Source organism: Primulina huaijiensis, chromosome 1, assembly GCF_012295235.1.
Source record: "Primulina huaijiensis isolate GDHJ02 chromosome 1, ASM1229523v2, whole genome shotgun sequence".
Classification (NCBI taxonomy): domain Eukaryota; kingdom Viridiplantae; phylum Streptophyta; class Magnoliopsida; order Lamiales; family Gesneriaceae; genus Primulina; species Primulina huaijiensis.
Window position 1 is genome coordinate 23,697,398 of NC_133306.1, and position 20,422 is coordinate 23,717,819.

Here is a 20,422-nt window from a genome sequence, read left to right on the forward strand (position 1 = left end):
CCATATACCAGGTTGAAAGGAGTTTCTTGAGTAGGTGCTCGGGGAGTAGTTCTGTACGCCCAGAGAACACTGGGTAATTCTTCCACCCAATCTTTTCCCTTGCCTTGTAGCCTGGTCTTCAATGCTTGTATAATAATTCTGTTAATAACTTCTGTTTGACCATTAGCTTGAGGGTAGGCAACAGAAGTAAAAGACTGAGTGATTTTCATTTCATGACACCAAGATGTAATTCCTTTGCCCTGAAATTGTCTCCCGTTATCTGAGATTAGTCTTTTGGGCAATCCAAACCGGCACACAATGTTCTTCCACAAAAATTTCAATACTTCCTGCTCATTAATTCTAGCCAATGGCTCGGCTTCCACCCATTTGGAAAAGTAATCCACAGCCACCAGTAAGAACTTCTTTTGAGCCCTGACAGTTGGGAAAGGACCAACAATATCCAAGCCCCATTGATCAAAGGGGCAAGATGCCCAGATAGGCTTCATGGGAGTGGTCGGACTGTGCTGGAAGTTTGAGTGATGTTGACATCTCTTACAAGCCTGGACCACTTGAGTAGAATTCTGGCTAAGAGTTGGCCACCAGAATCCGGCAAGCATTGTCTTCCGGGCCAAAGCCATCCCTCCGAGATGCTCAGCACAACATCCCTCATGTATTTCTCGGAGGACATAATCCACTTCTCCTTCATATAAGCATTTTAGCAGAGGTCCCTGGAATGATTTTTTGTATAAGATTTTATTTAAAAGAACGAACCTGGGAGCTTGTCTCTTGATTCTTTGAGCCCGAGTCCTGTCTTCAGGTAATTCATTTGTTGTAATGAATTTAATCAATGGCGTCATCCAGGAGTCCTCGGGTATTGGTAGTATTTCTTCCTCGGTGGACAGGACCAAACGGGAAACATGCAAAATTTCCCGGGTGTTGACTTCTGATAATGAGGCAGCCATTTTTGCTAGAGCGTCTGCCTCTCCATTTTCCTCCCGGGGTATTTGTTCGATACTCCAATCCACAAAGATTGCTGCCTGGGTTTTTATGAGCTGTAAATATTTGAGCATCCTGTCATCTTTAGCTTCATAAGCACCCTTTATCTGTTGAGTGATTAATTGTGAATCAGAATATACAATAATACGGGAAGCTCCAATCTCTTTAGCAGCTCGGATTCCTGCAAGGACAGCTTCATACTCGGTTTCATTATTAGTAACCCGGGAATCAATCCTTAAAGCCAACTTAATCTTTTCTCCTGGAGGAGATATTACTACAACACCTATTCCGCACCCTGCAAGGCTAGACGCCCCATCCACAAACACCATCCATACTTCATCTTCAGCAGGTTGTATCATCTCGGACAAAAAGTCTGATAGGGCTTGCGCTTTAATGGCCACCCTGGGTTTGTATTCGATATCATACTCTCCTAACTCCACTGCCCATTTGATCATTCGCCCTGATACTTCCGAATGAGTCATGATTCTGCCTATAGGACTATTAGTCAAGACAATTATGTGATGTGACAGGAAGTAAGGCCTTAGCTTCCGGGCAGTCATGATCAAGGCCAGAGCAATTCCACTTCACTGTACCGGAGTTCGGGTCCTCTCAGAGCATGGCTGACATAATAAACAGGCCTTTGATCGGAGCCTTCTTCTTTTATCAGAACTGAGCCGACAGCATACTCTGTGGTGGATAGATAAACAAATAATTTTTCCCCGGGCTCTGGTTTCACTAACACAGGGAGCTCTGCAAGATGGATCTTCAAGTCCTGGAAGGCCTGTTCACATTTATCATCCCATCCGAATTGTCGTGCCTTCCTCAATACCTGAAAGAAAGGATAACTCCTGTGTGCTGATCGGGAAATAAATCGAGAGAGGGAAGCAATCCTCCCGGTCAGCTTTTGTACGTCTTTGACAGATCGAGGAGATGGCATGCACAGCACGGATTTGACTTTCTCCTGATTTACCTCAATTCCCCGATCTGTCACTATGAATCCCAAGAATTTTCCACTCTTTACGCCAAAAATGCACTTGGCCGGGTTAAGCTTGATTCCGTAATGTACGAGAGTGGCAAAGGTTTCTTCTAGATCCTCAATAAAGCTGGCCACCTCCCGGGTCTTCCCCAGGATATCATCCACATAGACTTCCACGTTTCGCCCCAGTTGCTTCTCGAAGACTTTGTTCATCAAACGCTGGTACGTAGCTCCTGCATTCTTTAACCCGAAAGGCATTACAATATAACAAAATGTACCTCCCGAGGTGATGAAGCTAGCTTTATCTTGATCACTCTTGGCCAGGGGGATTTGATGGTACCCCTGGTATGCGTCCATGAAACTCAGTAATTCGAAGCCCGATGTGGAATCCACCAATTGATCAATACGGGGCAGAGGATAATGATCCTTGGGACACGCCTTATTGAGATCGCGAAAATCCACACACATGCGCCACTTCCCTGCTGATTTAGGTACTAATACCACATTCGAGAGCCAAGTGGGGAATTGAATTTCCCGAATGTGACCGGCTTTCAAAAGCTCTTTTACTTGTTCATCAATAACTTTGTCCTTTTCGGGGCCAAAGTGTCTCTTTTTCTGTTTTATCGGGTGAGATCCCGGGAGGATATTTAGTTGGTGCTCAGATATCAAGGGAGAGATTCCCGTCAATTCCTGCTGGGACCATGCAAAAACGTGAATATTATCCTTTAAACAGTTAAGTAGACTGACCCGGGTGGATATGTTAAGATCTCGGGCCACCCGGATCTGCTGTCCTGGTCCAATCTCCACAACTTCCTGCTCCTCTTCTGCCACAAAATGCACTTCCCCCTTCTCAACTGCTCCTCCACATACTTCATCAGTTCGGGCCTTCTTCCCAGCCTTCTTTGCTTTGCTCTGATCTACCCGGACAGCTTCTACATAACATTTCCGGGAGGAAGGTTGGTCTCCCCAGACTTCACCCACTCTACTACCAACCGGGAACTTAATCTTTTGGTGATAGGTAGATGCTACGGCTTTTAATTCATTCATAGCGGGCCTCCCCAAAATTATATTATACGATGAAGGGGAGTCTACCACAGTAAAAGTAGTCATCACCGTCTTCTTGAGATCCTGGGAACCCAGGGTTAATGGAAGGACGATTTCCCCTTCCGGGTAGACCACATGGCCAGCAAAACCAAAGAGGGCAGTTTCCACGGTTTCCAAATGGTAGCCCTGCAAATCCATCTGCACAAAAGCATCTTTAAAAATTACATTCACAGAGCTTCCCGAGTCAACAAAGACTCTCAGAATGTCATAATTGGCCACTCGGGCTTGGATAACTAGGGCATCATTGTGGGGTAAGTTCACTCCCTTCAAATCCTCTGGGCCAAAACTGATGACCGCTTCACTCCTTCTCATTCCATCTACCTCCATACATTCCCTCCTACTCCTCGACTTCCTTGCCCGGTTGGAGTCTCCATCAGTGGAGCCTCCTGATATCATTTTTATCAATCCTGTAGCAGGGGGTGACTTCTTTTTCGTCTCAAGATCGGGCTCTCTTCTCCTAACGGGCTCTCCCCTCGGTACATTCCTCATACTTCCTCCCCGAGCGTTGGGCCTTGGCTGTGAAGATGTCCATGGCAATCTCGGCCTCTTATGGGCTTGACTTTGCTCTGGGGCGGAATGGAAGGAATAGTTTCCCCTCAATGTTTTGCAATCTTCGGTGTTGTGATAACACACCTTATGGAGAGTACAAAATCCTCTTTTCTCAGGTCGGGATAATTGATGGTCCGCGGCCAGATCCCTACTGCATTCCTGAACCTCTCTGTCCCGGGTAATCTTAAGAGGCACGTGGTGAGAGAAGTGTCCTGGATTATTCCTTCTCTGCCCTTTCTCCTCGGGCCTAGCTACCCGGTCCCCCCTTTCTTTTCTTACAGCTTCCCTTTTCTGCTTCTGAGCTTCCTCCATGTTGATGTATTTTTCTGCCCGGGATAATAAGTCTTCGAAATCCCCGGGCACTTTTTTGGTCAACGACTTGAAAAATTCACCCTCCCTCAAGCCTTGGGTGAATGCCGTAGTTTTTGTTTCAGTAGCGCAAGTAGGTACATCCAAAGCCACTCTATTAAATCTTTTAATATAAGCCCTCAAACTTTCATCCAGGTTCTGTTTGACTTCAAAAAGACTAAAAGCGGTCTTCTTGTATTTCTTGCTGCTACTGAAGTGGTGTAGGAACACCTTCTGGAAGTCTTTAAATGAATTAATACTCTGAGGGGACAGTCCCTCAAACCACCCTTGAGCTGAATCCACCAAAGTGGTGAGGAACACTTTACACTTGATTCGATCCGTGTAACAGTGTAACATGGCCATGTTTTCAAACCTGGCTAGGTGCTCCTCAGGATCCGCATTGCCATCGTAATCTTTTACTTTGGCGGATTTGAAGTTCCCGGGAAGAGGTTCCCGGACAATGATATCAGTAAATGGGCAACCCTTAGCAGTAGCTCGAGAAATGCTACGACTCTCCAACTGCCCTTCCAAAACTTTCATTTTCTGTCTTTACTCCAACAACTCCTCAGCCACGGTAGGTGATTTGGATCCAGCACTAGCCTCCTCATCCTCTCCTCTCACTTCCTCCTCCCTCCACTCTTGCTCTTGCTCCTGCTCATGCTCATCAACTTTCCCCCCTCCCGGTGGGGTAACTTGATGAGAAGTGTCTTTCCTGGCCACAGCTTTCCCCACCGTTTCGGAGATTATTCTAGCCAACTCCTCCGGAGTCATGGTAATAAGATTGGGTCCTGTGGGAGGAACACCGCCACCCTGCCCCGAAGCACGCGTATTATCCTCGTGCGCCCGGGAATAATCTTGGGTAGTTCTTCGAGTACGAGCCATATCAACGCCTTAATCTCAAGTTTCCCACAGACGGCACCAATGATGCGACTTCGTTAAAATGGATGAGCCGGGTAAGGAGCTCCAACGGGTCAAATCAATAATTTATAGTTTTTAGGGAATTTGAGTGAAGGTAATGGCTTCAATAGCACCTGCAAACAATGAAAGAAACTCGTGAATGGGCGCCGGAGGGGTGTCCGGCATGCCACTCCGATGCTTAAGTCAGCAGGTTGAAGATGAACACAAGCAATATTTGGGAGAAAATATGTATAATGCTTAAGAGTTCAAAGATTTCAGAATCGGTAAATGACATTAATACCTGCTATTTATAGTAGAAGATGAGGTAGGTACCTCGATTCCAGTGCTACCTACTAAGTATGGTAGGTCGGCTGCCCATACCCTATCTTCTGATGACTTCTAGGACACTCCAAACCCAAGTTGTTCTGACAGATTAGACGTCTTGTATCAATCATACTCGAGTATGGTTCAATTCTCGAGGTGGCTCGGGCAATTGATTACCCGGGTACTTATATGAGAGCTCGGGCGATGATTGCGCGGGAGACCGGGCTGTTCGAAGAATTCTTGGGAAACATGTAGTGCTCGGGCTCTTGATAGTGTCCGGGTCGTCAATCGACCCGGATCCTTATGGCAACGACTCGGATCCTTATGGGGGTATCATCACCCAAACTAAACCAAAATTTGAAAAGCATGTAAAATAAAAATAGAACTTCCGGACCGTTCCACAAACAGCTTCTCCATTTGTCCTATTTTGTTTTTTTAAATTTATTTGTCTTATTTTGTCGAAATCCCAAAAAATGCAATATTTTGGACTTACTTTTCATGTCTATTTTTCCAAAAATTCAACATCCCTGTCACCGTATCACATAGGACTGTAGGGGTGTCAAAATGCGACACGACTCGTCAACTCGACACGACTCAACACGAAAAAATCAGATTCGGGTTGGGGTTTTTCGGGTTCGGGTTAGGTGGGTTCAAGTTAGTGCCATGTTAGACGGGTTTCGGGTTTGGTCGCGGGTTAACCCGAAAACTTTTTTTAAAAAATATTACCTATATTTTTATATATTGTATGTTTGAACAAAATTTATTGTATATTTATATGATAGATTTTCATCATTTAATATTTATTTGTATTTTTTAATTTTTTTAACAATTGTTTATTTGATTTAGTAAATATACTTTTAATTTTCTACATTTAAACTTTAAAATTTAAATCGAAAATTTTGTTATTATGTGTTTAAATTAAAATATTACTATTATTTTTTATTTTTTCGAATTTTTTTCATTAATTTTTTTTAAAAAATAAAAAAAATTCGGGTTAGGCGGGTTAGACGGATTCGTGTTCGGGTTGGGGAAAAAAATAAACAATTTCGCGAGTTGACCCGAAATCCGACCCACCCAACCCCGATTGACACCCCTAAAGGACGGCAATGTGGTGAGAAGGTTTTTCTAATTGGGGATTATTCACTTAATCCTCGTGGTTATTAATTATTTATGGAGGGTCATATTCGGTTCTATTTAATTGATCTGAAAATTCTTATCTCAATTTCGCTGACATTAAATCTTCATTCTAGTCCTATTTTATCACTTCAAACAATCTAGAAATGAGGTTGACTTGATCATTATTTCCATCACCGCGCTTTAAATACGGGTTGAAATAACAAAAAAAAAATCTTTGAATTCACTTAAAGAACATTGATAAAATATTCTAATTATATATATAAATATTAATATTGTTTAAACAATACAAACTTTTGTAATTCATGATTTTAATAAAAAAAATATATGAAACCACGTAATTATCACGAAATGACGACTCAAATCATAAACGATATTTGAATTTTATGAATTTGAGTTTTTTTTGTTATTATTACCTACACAACCAAGTCAATCTGTATTGTGGTAATAAAAATATTTGTATATAACTAATATAACATTTGTTCTAAATATATTTTTTTTATTAATAGTATAAGAATAACAATAATATATGATGAGCAAACCAATCTGTATTGTGGTGATAAAAATATTGTAGCATCACACACACAACCAAACCACGTAACTAATCTTCCACCATTAAATACTTTTCCGAAATCATCTAACGGCTACGAATGATTCATTGGTTTATCGAACATTCTGGAACGCGAAAATCAATGACTTTGCATCCCCTATAAATATGCTCACACGCCGCTGACATTTTTCATTGAAGTAACCCTAGCTCTTACAAACGGCGATTTGGGGCTTGTTTTTCTAAGTTTGCGAATCTTGTTTTGGTGAATTTAGATCTAGAACAGCGACAGGCTGAAATGGCAGGGAAAGGAGAGGGTCCGGCGATCGGAATCGATCTCGGAACGACGTATTCATGCGTCGGCGTTTGGCAACACGATCGTGTTGAAATAATCGCGAACGATCAGGGAAACCGGACGACGCCATCTTATGTTGGTTTCACCGACACCGAGAGGCTCATCGGTGATGCTGCCAAGAATCAGGTCGCGATGAATCCGATTAATACTGTTTTCGGTAAGATTTGTTTTTGAAGCTGGCGATTTTTTTCATTTAAAATGTTTTTTGTTTCAATGGATAATTTTGTAGATTTGATTTCTCATGTGGTTGATTGTCGATATTGGTGTTACTTTGTTGGATGTGTTAAGTCTCTTGCTACGCGAGCCGTATTTGTTCTCTTAGTTTAGATTTGTAATTAAAACTAGTTCTTTTCTGTTGGCTCTTTGTCTAATTTATGTTGATTGTTGTTTTTTTTGACGTAAAGTTTCGTTGCTGAATTCTAATAAATAAGATATCCTTCAGGATTTGTTTTAGGTTATATTTTGAGTAAGTTCTTCCAGTGGTTTATGATGATCTAGAACCAACCTTAATGTGCTAATTTAACCTTGCTGAAACTAGATCCGTAGTGTTCTAGGTTTAATGTACTCTTGTTAATGTACTCTTGTATGTATCAATGTGTTGATCTTGCCCGATTAGTTTATGATTATGCTTATAAATTAAATGGATACAAAGTACTTTATTTAGTTTAGATCGCTTGAGTTTGAACCTTCATGTTAGGAGCCATGGCCGGAGGATATGGTTGAATGCGCTGTGTGCAGATGATGACAATAGTTGCATAATAAAATTTAGGTTTTAACTTGTAAGTGGTTGTTTGTATAACATTAGACTCATCAACCATTTCCATTTTATGTTTTTGTTTCCCACCTTCTTAGGACAGGTTATGTTGTTTGTTGCCTCAACTTTTTGGCCTTCTCTGTTTTATTCCAATTTGCTGCTGATTGTATTTTCTATGTTAATGTCGCTGCCGTATTCCCGTCAGCTTTAGAAGAATGCCGTATGCCCGTCAGTTTAGAAGAATCCCTTCTTTTATGCTTGTTTAGATGGGGTCTTGTGATAGGTCTTTTTGTTCCGGGTTGTGTCTACTTGATATTCTATTCTCAGTTGATTAATATGGAATTAATTTTAATTTTGATGAAAGAAATGCTTTTGCTTCTCTTTTTGGCAGATGCAAAGAGGTTGATTGGCAGGAGATTTTCTGACACTTCTGTGCAAGGTGACATGAAGTTGTGGCCCTTCAAGGTTATTGCTGGACCGGGCGACAAGCCCATGATCGTTGTCAATTATAAGGGTGAAGAGAAACAATTTGCTGCTGAGGAGATCTCTTCCATGGTTTTGATTAAGANGTATTTTTTAATTTTTTTAACAATTGTTTATTTGATTTAGTAAATATACTTTTAATTTTCTACATTTAAACTTTAAAATTTAAATCGAAAATTTTGTTATTATGTGTTTAAATTAAAATATTACTATTATTTTTTATTTTTTCGAATTTTTTTCATTAATTTTTTTTAAAAAATAAAAAAAATTCGGGTTAGGCGGGTTAGACGGATTCGTGTTCGGGTTGGGGAAAAAAATAAACAATTTCGCGAGTTGACCCGAAATCCGACCCACCCAACCCCGATTGACACCCCTAAAGGACGGCAATGTGGTGAGAAGGTTTTTCTAATTGGGGATTATTCACTTAATCCTCGTGGTTATTAATTATTTATGGAGGGTCATATTCGGTTCTATTTAATTGATCTGAAAATTCTTATCTCAATTTCGCTGACATTAAATCTTCATTCTAGTCCTATTTTATCACTTCAAACAATCTAGAAATGAGGTTGACTTGATCATTATTTCCATCACCGCGCTTTAAATACGGGTTGAAATAACAAAAAAAAAATCTTTGAATTCACTTAAAGAACATTGATAAAATATTCTAATTATATATATAAATATTAATATTGTTTAAACAATACAAACTTTTGTAATTCATGATTTTAATAAAAAAAATATATGAAACCACGTAATTATCACGAAATGACGACTCAAATCATAAACGATATTTGAATTTTATGAATTTGAGTTTTTTTTGTTATTATTACCTACACAACCAAGTCAATCTGTATTGTGGTAATAAAAATATTTGTATATAACTAATATAACATTTGTTCTAAATATATTTTTTTTATTAATAGTATAAGAATAACAATAATATATGATGAGCAAACCAATCTGTATTGTGGTGATAAAAATATTGTAGCATCACACACACAACCAAACCACGTAACTAATCTTCCACCATTAAATACTTTTCCGAAATCATCTAACGGCTACGAATGATTCATTGGTTTATCGAACATTCTGGAACGCGAAAATCAATGACTTTGCATCCCCTATAAATATGCTCACACGCCGCTGACATTTTTCATTGAAGTAACCCTAGCTCTTACAAACGGCGATTTGGGGCTTGTTTTTCTAAGTTTGCGAATCTTGTTTTGGTGAATTTAGATCTAGAACAGCGACAGGCTGAAATGGCAGGGAAAGGAGAGGGTCCGGCGATCGGAATCGATCTCGGAACGACGTATTCATGCGTCGGCGTTTGGCAACACGATCGTGTTGAAATAATCGCGAACGATCAGGGAAACCGGACGACGCCATCTTATGTTGGTTTCACCGACACCGAGAGGCTCATCGGTGATGCTGCCAAGAATCAGGTCGCGATGAATCCGATTAATACTGTTTTCGGTAAGATTTGTTTTTGAAGCTGGCGATTTTTTTCATTTAAAATGTTTTTTGTTTCAATGGATAATTTTGTAGATTTGATTTCTCATGTGGTTGATTGTCGATATTGGTGTTACTTTGTTGGATGTGTTAAGTCTCTTGCTACGCGAGCCGTATTTGTTCTCTTAGTTTAGATTTGTAATTAAAACTAGTTCTTTTCTGTTGGCTCTTTGTCTAATTTATGTTGATTGTTGTTTTTTTTGACGTAAAGTTTCGTTGCTGAATTCTAATAAATAAGATATCCTTCAGGATTTGTTTTAGGTTATATTTTGAGTAAGTTCTTCCAGTGGTTTATGATGATCTAGAACCAACCTTAATGTGCTAATTTAACCTTGCTGAAACTAGATCCGTAGTGTTCTAGGTTTAATGTACTCTTGTTAATGTACTCTTGTATGTATCAATGTGTTGATCTTGCCCGATTAGTTTATGATTATGCTTATAAATTAAATGGATACAAAGTACTTTATTTAGTTTAGATCGCTTGAGTTTGAACCTTCATGTTAGGAGCCATGGCCGGAGGATATGGTTGAATGCGCTGTGTGCAGATGATGACAATAGTTGCATAATAAAATTTAGGTTTTAACTTGTAAGTGGTTGTTTGTATAACATTAGACTCATCAACCATTTCCATTTTATGTTTTTGTTTCCCACCTTCTTAGGACAGGTTATGTTGTTTGTTGCCTCAACTTTTTGGCCTTCTCTGTTTTATTCCAATTTGCTGCTGATTGTATTTTCTATGTTAATGTCGCTGCCGTATTCCCGTCAGCTTTAGAAGAATGCCGTATGCCCGTCAGTTTAGAAGAATCCCTTCTTTTATGCTTGTTTAGATGGGGTCTTGTGATAGGTCTTTTTGTTCCGGGTTGTGTCTACTTGATATTCTATTCTCAGTTGATTAATATGGAATTAATTTTAATTTTGATGAAAGAAATGCTTTTGCTTCTCTTTTTGGCAGATGCAAAGAGGTTGATTGGCAGGAGATTTTCTGACACTTCTGTGCAAGGTGACATGAAGTTGTGGCCCTTCAAGGTTATTGCTGGACCGGGCGACAAGCCCATGATCGTTGTCAATTATAAGGGTGAAGAGAAACAATTTGCTGCTGAGGAGATCTCTTCCATGGTTTTGATTAAGATGAGGGAAATTGCTGAGGCATTCCTTGGTTCCACTGTTAAGAACGCTGTGGTTACTGTTCCAGCATACTTCAATGACTCTCAGCGTCAGGCAACTAAAGATGCCGGTGTGATTGCTGGTATCAATGTTCTACGCATCATCAATGAACCCACAGCTGCAGCTATTGCATATGGTCTTGACAAAAAGGCTACCAGTGTTGGCGAGAAGAATGTCTTGATTTTTGATCTTGGTGGTGGAACTTTTGATGTTTCTCTTCTTACCATTGAGGAGGGCATATTTGAGGTGAAAGCTACTGCTGGTGACACTCACCTTGGAGGTGAAGATTTTGATAACAGAATGGTGAATCACTTTGTCCAGGAATTCAAGAGGAAGAACAAGAAAGACATCAGTGGTAACCCACGAGCATTGAGAAGATTGAGAACTGCCTGTGAGAGAGCGAAGCGAACTCTTTCATCCACTGCACAAACCACAATTGAGATAGATTCTCTCTATGAAGGTATTGACTTCTACACGACCATTACCCGAGCCAGATTTGAGGAGCTCAACATGGATTTATTCCGGAAATGTATGGAACCGGTTGAAAAGTGTCTGAGGGATGCCAAGATGGACAAGAGCACTGTTCATGATGTTGTCCTTGTTGGTGGGTCTACTAGGATCCCTAAAGTCCAGCAGCTGCTGCAAGACTTCTTCAACGGCAAAGAACTTTGCAAGAGTATCAATCCTGACGAGGCTGTTGCCTATGGTGCTGCTGTTCAAGCTGCCATCTTGAGTGGCGAGGGTAACGAGAAGGTGCAGGATCTTCTTCTTCTCGATGTCACCCCTCTCTCCCTTGGCCTGGAAACTGCTGGAGGTGTCATGACTGTGTTGATCCCAAGGAATACCACCATACCCACCAAGAAGGAACAGGTCTTTTCCACGTACTCAGACAACCAGCCTGGAGTTCTGATTCAAGTTTTTGAAGGAGAGAGAACAAGGACGAGGGATAATAATTTACTTGGTAAATTTGAGCTTTCCGGCATCCCCCCCGCACCCAGAGGAGTTCCACAGATCACCGTGTGCTTCGATATTGACGCCAATGGGATCTTGAATGTATCAGCTGAGGACAAAACAACAGGTCAAAAGAATAAGATTACCATTACCAACGACAAGGGTAGACTTTCCAAGGAAGAAATTGAAAAGATGGTTCAAGAAGCCGAGAAGTACAAGTCTGAAGATGAGGAACACAAAAAGAAGGTAGAAGCAAAGAATGCACTCGAGAACTATTCATACAACATGAGGAACACCATTAAGGATGAGAAAATCGCCTCTAAGCTCCCTGCTGCTGATAAGAAGAAAATTGAGGATGCGATTGATTCATCAATTCAATGGTTGGAAAACAACCAACTTGCTGAAGCAGATGAGTTCGAGGACAAGATGAAGGAGCTGGAGAGCATCTGCAACCCTATAATTGCCAAGATGTATCAAGGTGCAGGTGGAGAGGCGCCTATGGATGATGATGATGGCCCCGCACCTTCGGGCAGCAGCGGTCCAGGTCCTAAGATCGAGGAGGTTGACTAAATTTAGTTCTTACTGATGCTCATCTCTCATTATGTATGAGAGCTCGGAGTCCTAAGATCGAGATGATCAAACTAAACATTTTTATTATTGTTAAAACTTTTGGCCGAATTGTCGTGTGAGTTTTGGTGGACTAATGTTTTCTCTTTTCTTTTAGTCTTTATGCTTTGAGGGAGAGCATCTTACCCATGGTGCTCTTCTGATAAAACCGTATTTTAATGTTTCTTAGTACTTTTGAAATTGTCGTTAACAATCTTGGATCTTCACGAGTATTTCAAAATTTTCAGCTAGATAAACATGATGCAAATTAGAAATTTTCTTTTCGAGTTCAAGTTCGAGATAATTTGAGTACTTGATATTAATAATGCAGATCTTTTTATAAAATTTGACGAAGATAGTGTGTACAAGAATTATCTACATATATTTTGTTTTGAAAATGAAATGATTTCAATTACTCAAACCAAGTCAGCAGATACAAAAGATTTAAAACACAGGAATAGCTTACCCAAAGCAAAATGTAGGCTTCATACCTCGGGAGCACGAGGACGGGAACCAGATCTCGATGTGCATCCATGGTAAAAGATGTGACAAAGGAAAGCTGTCAAGCGCTGAGGTTAGAAAACGCTCAGCCGGTGTAATAATATATAAAGTTGTTACATCCCAAGTTACGACAGTGCCCGAATCGATGTGCACAAAAGTGTAGAAAAAAACGAAAACTTGTTTTGGACAAGGGATAGTGAATCGATATATTGATATATATTATACTCCCATATGGCACCAAAAACGTTTTACTTGGACATTTACACAAGTCGATGTTAAAATGCAATTTGAAATACAGAAAACCAAAATTTATCGAGTTAAATTTTCCAAAGATTAGATAAAATGCGAAGCTAGAAGTTGCTTTTTGAGTAATTTCTTTGGGCGAAATTCTTGATATTGACACCAATATTTCTCAAAAAATATCTTTTATTACATCTCTTTTAGTGCGGGTGCTTTTCTGAAGACGACAAAAATGATATCTTCTAATAACTACACCATATTCATAATCTATTTACCATAAGAACTAATCTAATTTCACATAATTGTGATTCAAAACACCAGTGAAGATATTGAACAAAAGATCTTTCTTGATAAATCTCATTGATCCTCATTCTTCTTGAATCATATAACTTATTCAATATATTCAATAACGCATCTCGAACTCTATAAATAGCTCCTCTATATGTACATGATTTAAGCTATCTATGTTTGTATGGTTTATATGGATGATTATCTGATACCACTCGTTCACGCTCTAAAGCTATAGACTGTGTGACCATGATACTAAGTTCCATGTTAAACTATTTGGCATACATGGGTGTTTTATTCGTCGTCAACTCATTGTGATGCCCCTAAGCATTACAGTGTCAAATCACGTAGCATTGAATGAAGTAATCCCAGAAAAGAACAACAAAATTTGAGTCAGCCTCCACAATTATTTTATTAAATTCGAAGGCTAGTACAAATTTGATTCCCAACCTATATTTACGGTTGCTTCAACTAATTTCATTCTTTTAACCAAGTGTCGTGGAAACATTGGCCTAAAAATATGGTCCGTGATAAGTAGACCCCATTCACGCAGAAGAAACAAATGCCAATGTCTCCCTCGACTATACGAACAAACCCGTTCCATTTTTTATATCAAATTCTCAAACCTTGATGTACATACAGGGCAGATGACAAGTATGGGTAAAGGTGGACAAGATTTTTGGTCAAAATGTTTAAGTAGCTTAATTCAACATAAATAAATCCATATAAGAATTATCAACTTTTAATTTAATAGCAAATATGTTAGTATTTTTAGTTATTTTCCAATTTTCAAGCTGTCTTTCCTCCTTGCTTGGTGATATTTTATTTCCGTGCTTGCTTTTAATAATATGTTTTTTTGCAATTTTGAATTGGCTCTTGATAGATGATATTTGATTTTATAGCTTTCTTTATCTTGAATGTGGTTAAATCGATTGGTTTGAAAGAAGTTTAATTTTGGTGTGAACATTTGTTATGTGATGAATGATTGAAAAGTGTCCGATAAGATGTCTACGTGAACTTTTTTGTTAAGCTCTTACAATTTGGAGGTTTTTGTTTAACTTAAAGTTTTCACATTAGTGAAATAGAACAATGCAATTTTAGGGTTTTGTAAATCATCATATGAGCTAATTATTAGAATAAAACAAAAGAAAATTAGAAGAATATTTTTAATTTTTGGGATTTTATTTTGTGAATTTATTATATGTTTTCAAATTTTTTGACAAAGAAAAAAATATATACTATTTTTATTTTGATTCAATAATATGTTTCAACGTGTACATGATTATGAAATCAAAAGTAAAACAATCATTGATAGTAAATTATTTAAATTGGATATAAGTTATCTTTTTAATTCCACAAAATTCTTTATATTTTTGACATATACTTAGTTTTATTAATATCTTGATTATTATACTTACCATTTTCTATTTTATAGCAACCATAAAATAATTTTTTCAAGAATATAATTCGTCAAGACTTTTCTTTACGTTTGATGTATTCTATCTTATTACAGCTTAAAAAATTCAAAATATTATTAAATATTTTTGGGGTTTGTATGAAAAGTATATTTTCTTTACTCATCACCAAACGAGAAGAAATTTCATAAATACGATTTTCTATTTTAAAAAAGAATTTATATCGTAAAAAATATTCTGAAGGAGAATTTATTTTCGAGGAGACAATTTTTATTCATTGAATTTATAAAAGTTTAATATATATATTTTGTATATTTTAGTTGATGGTTCCGCAAATAATAATTCGGAGTCACGAGACAATTGAAAATGTGAAAACATTATAATTATTATAGTAAGATGAAGATGAAAATAAAAATACGGTGACAATATTTGATTTTATTTTGGAGAATAAAAAATTGGTGGGAATAAAATATAATTATTTTCGAATAATAGAATTTTCTCGTCCACGACAATTTTATCATCAAGAATTGGATAAATATTTTTAATTTTATGATCCATCCTTTCTCGGTGGACGTGGCTGCCGAAGGGTGAGTGATTACTTTCCCTAGTTCTGACTTCCTCGGTATCCACCTACTTATTTATTTTTAATTGCATAATTGTCATCTTCACGATTAAAAATATAATTAACGTATAATTCAGCACCAGATGTAAACAATTGGCCCCATACGCCAGTTATTAAAAATAAATAAAATATGATAGTAAATTATTAAAATAAAAGATCCAAAGTATCATCCCATGCCAAATTATCAATTTGAAATGAAAGAGTTGATTTTGTGGAATTTAGGTGATCCAATAACATCAAGTGACACAAGGATGTGTGAAATAAATTAAAGGTCAATCGGGAAAGATGATTTGATTGATAAATAATTCATAACTTCAATAGCAAAATCAATTACATATAATCAACACAACATTCATTACTTGAACATCTAATACATATCTTGTTTCATTCGTCACAACATATCAAGACACGAAACTAGTGAACAATGAAACGCTATAGATCTTGAACTTCAGAAGGGAGAGACCTTTAGTTCAACATAAGACCGTTAACCCCGTGATGAGGACGAACACATACACGAACTTCATGTTCTTCTGATCCCTCTTGCGGTTTTGGTACCAATATTTCGAGAACTGTGCCTGGTCCATCATAGTATGCTTCTATATTGGCGTCTTCAGGGATTCGGGTTGAGAGTGGAATTTCTCGAACAAATTCTCCTTGAGGGCAATGGTCTGGTGATATATCTGTAAGCTTGAAAGTCCGGTTTTGTCTCTTGATAAATGGTGTGAGAGATGTACTTATACAAGATATCTTGATAATCCCGTGAGTGAGAGTGTTCCTCCAAGAAACTTTCACCCTTTGAAGGTCTACAAATGGCAAGCTTATTACAATCAAATAACCTTCTTCGTCCTCGTAAATTGTTTTCGCAGCCGTAACAGGACCATATACGCCTCTCAAAACACCACTAAATTCGTTTAGCCACCGTGGTTCATTTTGGTTAACCTCTAAATGAGGACCTTGACCAAGAGCATTCACCGGTAAATAGCAATTGTCATTGTTCCCATTAGAGAAGAAATCTTTCTTCCTTTTGTTGCTAACGGGTGACAGATCCATCACGTCCGTGTTGTTGTGGTTGGAAGGCAGAGTGGACAAATTTAGCAAAGATCCATTAAGCAACTTCTTTGAGTGAGAATGTGTATCGAGCTCAGTATTTGGGAGATTTCTCCACGTGCTATAATCACTAGCTTCAGGTGGGATTGTTAAGTTGAAATTCCTTCCAGTCAGTTCCGTCCATCTTTTCCGATCGTCTTCATCAAGACTCGAAAGATTTGGGGACGGAACAACCTCAATGCCATGGATACACTGAGGATTAGAAAGCCCCCTGTAATGCTTACGTTGCATTTTGTGAGACCGCACAAACCCTCTGTCAACACTGAATGGAAAGAGACGCTCTCCTTGGCGAGAGTGCCCATTCATATAACTCCGGAGCTGCATCTTCCCTAGAGCATTCTCAGGTCGTTCCTTGAAAACCCACATGTACATATTCTCCATATCATGTTGAACCATGAATATATCGAGCTGGATATCAGATTTATTGAAGCCAGAAACTCCATTACCATCAGTTTTTATTTTTGCCTTCGATTTATCGATTAGTACTGGTTTAAAGTAAAAGCTAAAGAAGAACCAAGCACCCCAGATGCTATCAACCCTTTTTGCATATTTCTTGCCAAGAACTTTGGGAACACTATCATTCTCGTAAACTTGAGTTCCAAGTCCAACATCAAGAATATCACAATGTTCAGGGCTTATCTCAGCTGAAAAGGGTAAATTTATATCAGGTGGAAAGGTTAAAGCAACTTGGCGATTCATCTCGAGATCTAGATCTTCGTGTGAGGATGAGGCACTTGAATCCATGGACAAGAGGGTTGAAGGGTGATGATTCTCCATCGACAAAGCTGTCAAAAGAGTGTCACCTATCTCACAAACTATTCTTTTCTCAGAGGGCATCCTTTATTTAGGGGGATTTATATGTTACCCCAATAACAACGATTTGAACAGAAATCAAATCTTCATAAACACCTCAACCATTTCAATTCCAGCTACAAACTCCCATCGATATCAAGATCCTGATTTTATTCATCCTCAAATTACAGAAACAGAACACTATAATAATCCAAGAGCAAGAACTAAACAAAAACCCACGAAAAACCAACAAAACTTAGATCTTTTTAGGCTTCAAAATAAACTAAGAAAAACAAGAAAACCTAGATAAAGACCACATCCAGCCCTAAGCCAATAATCTTTTCGAACCCTCCACAGAAAGGTGGAAGACATTTCATCAAACAAATCGTCACATTAGTCCACCCGTGAAAATTCCAGAAAGAAAAGATACACAATCTATTCCTCCTCCTCCTCCTCCTTACTCTATCAAAAACTTAAGCATAAAATACTTAATGCCGATCCTATATACTTACAAACTGTTATAAAAATTACCAATCAATGAAGCCGAGCCCCAAGAAGAGGACCAAATCAGAGGGGATCTTGGACGAACACCTTTTGGGATAAGCCTCCACAACCAAGAACCCACGCACACTCGGGCACAGGGAAGAATTAACGGTGCTCAAGATCCTCATCTTCGAATCGATTTCACACTAAAGCTAATATAGATCACCCCTTCAACACCGCAAAAAGACTCGATTTTTTTAGAAACCCCTTGAAGAATTTTTGTCGACAGAGACGTGGAAAGAGAGTGAGGCAGATATCCTAAAGGCAAAATGCTGTAGGTTGATGTGTTTTGGAAACATAGCAAACTGGTAAGCAAGAATGGGTCTCCGATATATAGGTGTGATTCACGACTGAACGATTCAGTGGAAAAAAAAGCATAATTCTTCCGTTGATGCTGTAATACTCGGTCGCTTGAATTTCGTACAATTTCATTTAGTTGTCGTGGATCAATTTTCTACTTAAAATTAACCATAACAACTTATTTTATGAAATTAAAAGTTTTATATTATTTTACAATTTAGGGAATAATAATAAAAAATATATGATAACGTGAATAAAGGACTGAAATAAACCCACACATGAATGATTTCAAGCATCTTTATTCGTGAGATATGTTCAATATTTATAATAAAAAATAATATTTTTGGCACGAAAAATATTTTTTTATGGTACTCAAATAGAATATTCGTATCACAAAATTAAGTGTGTTAATGTGCTTTCCATATATGTGAATAAAAATTTAGAATGGTGGGTTTGTCCCACATAAGGAAAATAAAGTGGTATATGTGAGTTTATATTGTGTTGCACTTCACAGAAGTGTGAGAATGATTGGTCAAAAAGTTTTCTTTTGCGCATGCCGACGCAAGAGGCCCAAATCATGGTCTCGATTTGATCTAGAAAAGACTTGACTTACGTGTAAGAGTTAATAGTGCGACTTGAGTGCGTCGAATGTCGGACCGATCAAGCCAAAAATCACCTACCTAGGTTATGCCACCGTTTACAATTTTTTTTCATTGAAGAGACCTTCCCCATGCGCTCGAGACCTTTCACATGGCAACCTTTGGACTTTCGGTGCTATCAATTAATAGAGGACGTGTCAAAACTAGAAACCACACCAGTAAACATCCACCTTTATGGTACGATCTCTTAATAAATTTTATAGTTACTACATCATACTAATTTGAATATGAATCAAATTAATCAAAAAAAATATACAAGTAACCAATACGTGTGTGGGTACACTATCATTCAAAAAAAAAAAAAACACGTAGTATTTTTTTTAAAAGTCTTAACATAGTTATCGAACTCATAGCATGATCTTAAAATAAATTTTGTTCGGAAGTGTAAATTTTATTAATTGGCATGGAATCAAGGATTAAGTTTCAACGAAATGATATTCAAGATTTTCAAATTCGTTAAGACTAATAGTCCATTAATGTTCGAATTTCATTATTCAATTCAAAGTCATGACGTTTATTTTGATATTTTGGACTGTTCTACTACATTAAAACTAGTATAATGATCTTTAAGATAAATTAGAAACACATGAATTATGATAAGAAATTCTTTTCCTGATTTGAAATCTATATATTTTTTATTTTAAGTTTATAAAATTATTCATTTTTAGTTGGGGCTTGAAATTATAGAGAATGTGTTTTTTTTCTTTAATCTTCTCGATAATAAACGATATCACATATCTATATCTGTGAGACAAGACGAGTCGATCTTGTCTCACATATTCATATCAGTAGGATATTTTTAACATACAAAATAATATTTTTATGGATCGAGTTGGAAATTCGTCAGACCGAATTAACCAATGAGACTGTCTTATTGCTAGTTTTGTGGCAAGTTTGATGGTGGAGTAATTTAAAATTTTACTTGTCTTAAATCAAAAATTTTTTCAATTAATATTAAATTAAAATTTTTGATGAGTAGATACATATGACAGTGTACAATATAAAACTAGCAGTGAAATTTTGGTATGGGCCTTTCACTAATGTGATAACTTATTTAGTCCTATGAAGGAGAATCGTAGGCTTGGAGTTTAGTAAAGGTCGGGTACTTATATGAGTTGGCGAGTTGATTATTAGAAGACAAGAAGGTCAATTTAATTGTTATAAAGATTATTCAAGAGATCTCAGAAGCTTAAATTGACTCGATTGATGTGTTGTTACATGACACTAAATAATTGGCAATGTCGCCACCACTTCTTACGTAAATGAGAGATATGAATTC

The 20,422-nt window shown here is 37.7% G+C and overlaps 3 protein-coding genes across 3 annotated transcripts; 2 read left to right on the forward strand and 1 right to left on the reverse strand.

The window, feature by feature from the left end:
- Positions 1-7,038: 7,038 nt before the first annotated feature.
- On the forward strand, positions 7,039-9,704 carry LOC140972667 (heat shock cognate 70 kDa protein 2-like). Its single transcript, XM_073435045.1, has 3 exons — positions 7,039-7,366; positions 8,355-8,532; positions 9,683-9,704. Exons 1-3 carry the CDS (start codon positions 7,153-7,155, stop codon positions 9,702-9,704), a joined length of 414 nt encoding a protein of 137 aa, XP_073291146.1. The 5' UTR covers positions 7,039-7,152.
- LOC140986480 (heat shock cognate 70 kDa protein 2-like) lies at positions 9,589-12,903 on the forward strand. The gene is made up of 2 exons (XM_073454747.1): positions 9,589-9,919; positions 10,908-12,903. Exons 1-2 carry the CDS (start codon positions 9,706-9,708, stop codon positions 12,638-12,640), a joined length of 1,947 nt encoding a protein of 648 aa, XP_073310848.1. The 5' UTR covers positions 9,589-9,705; the 3' UTR covers positions 12,641-12,903.
- A 3,104-nt stretch (positions 12,904-16,007) lies between these two features.
- LOC140986488 (uncharacterized) lies at positions 16,008-18,604 on the reverse strand. Its single transcript, XM_073454757.1, has one exon. It carries the CDS (start codon positions 17,684-17,686, stop codon positions 16,208-16,210), a length of 1,479 nt encoding a protein of 492 aa, XP_073310858.1. The 5' UTR covers positions 17,687-18,604; the 3' UTR covers positions 16,008-16,207.
- Positions 18,605-20,422: the final 1,818 nt, after the last annotated feature.

Coding starts and splice junctions, on each gene's coding strand:
- LOC140986480 (XM_073454747.1), top strand. CDS start 9,706: ATGGCAGGGAAAGGAGAGGGTCCGGCGATCGGAATCGATCTCGGAACG. Junction 9,920..10,907: donor TCCGATTAATACTGTTTTCG/GTAAGATTTGTT, acceptor TCTTTTTGGCAG/ATGCAAAGAGGTTGATTGGC.
- LOC140986488 (XM_073454757.1), bottom strand. CDS start 17,686: ATGCCCTCTGAGAAAAGAATAGTTTGTGAGATAGGTGACACTCTTTTG.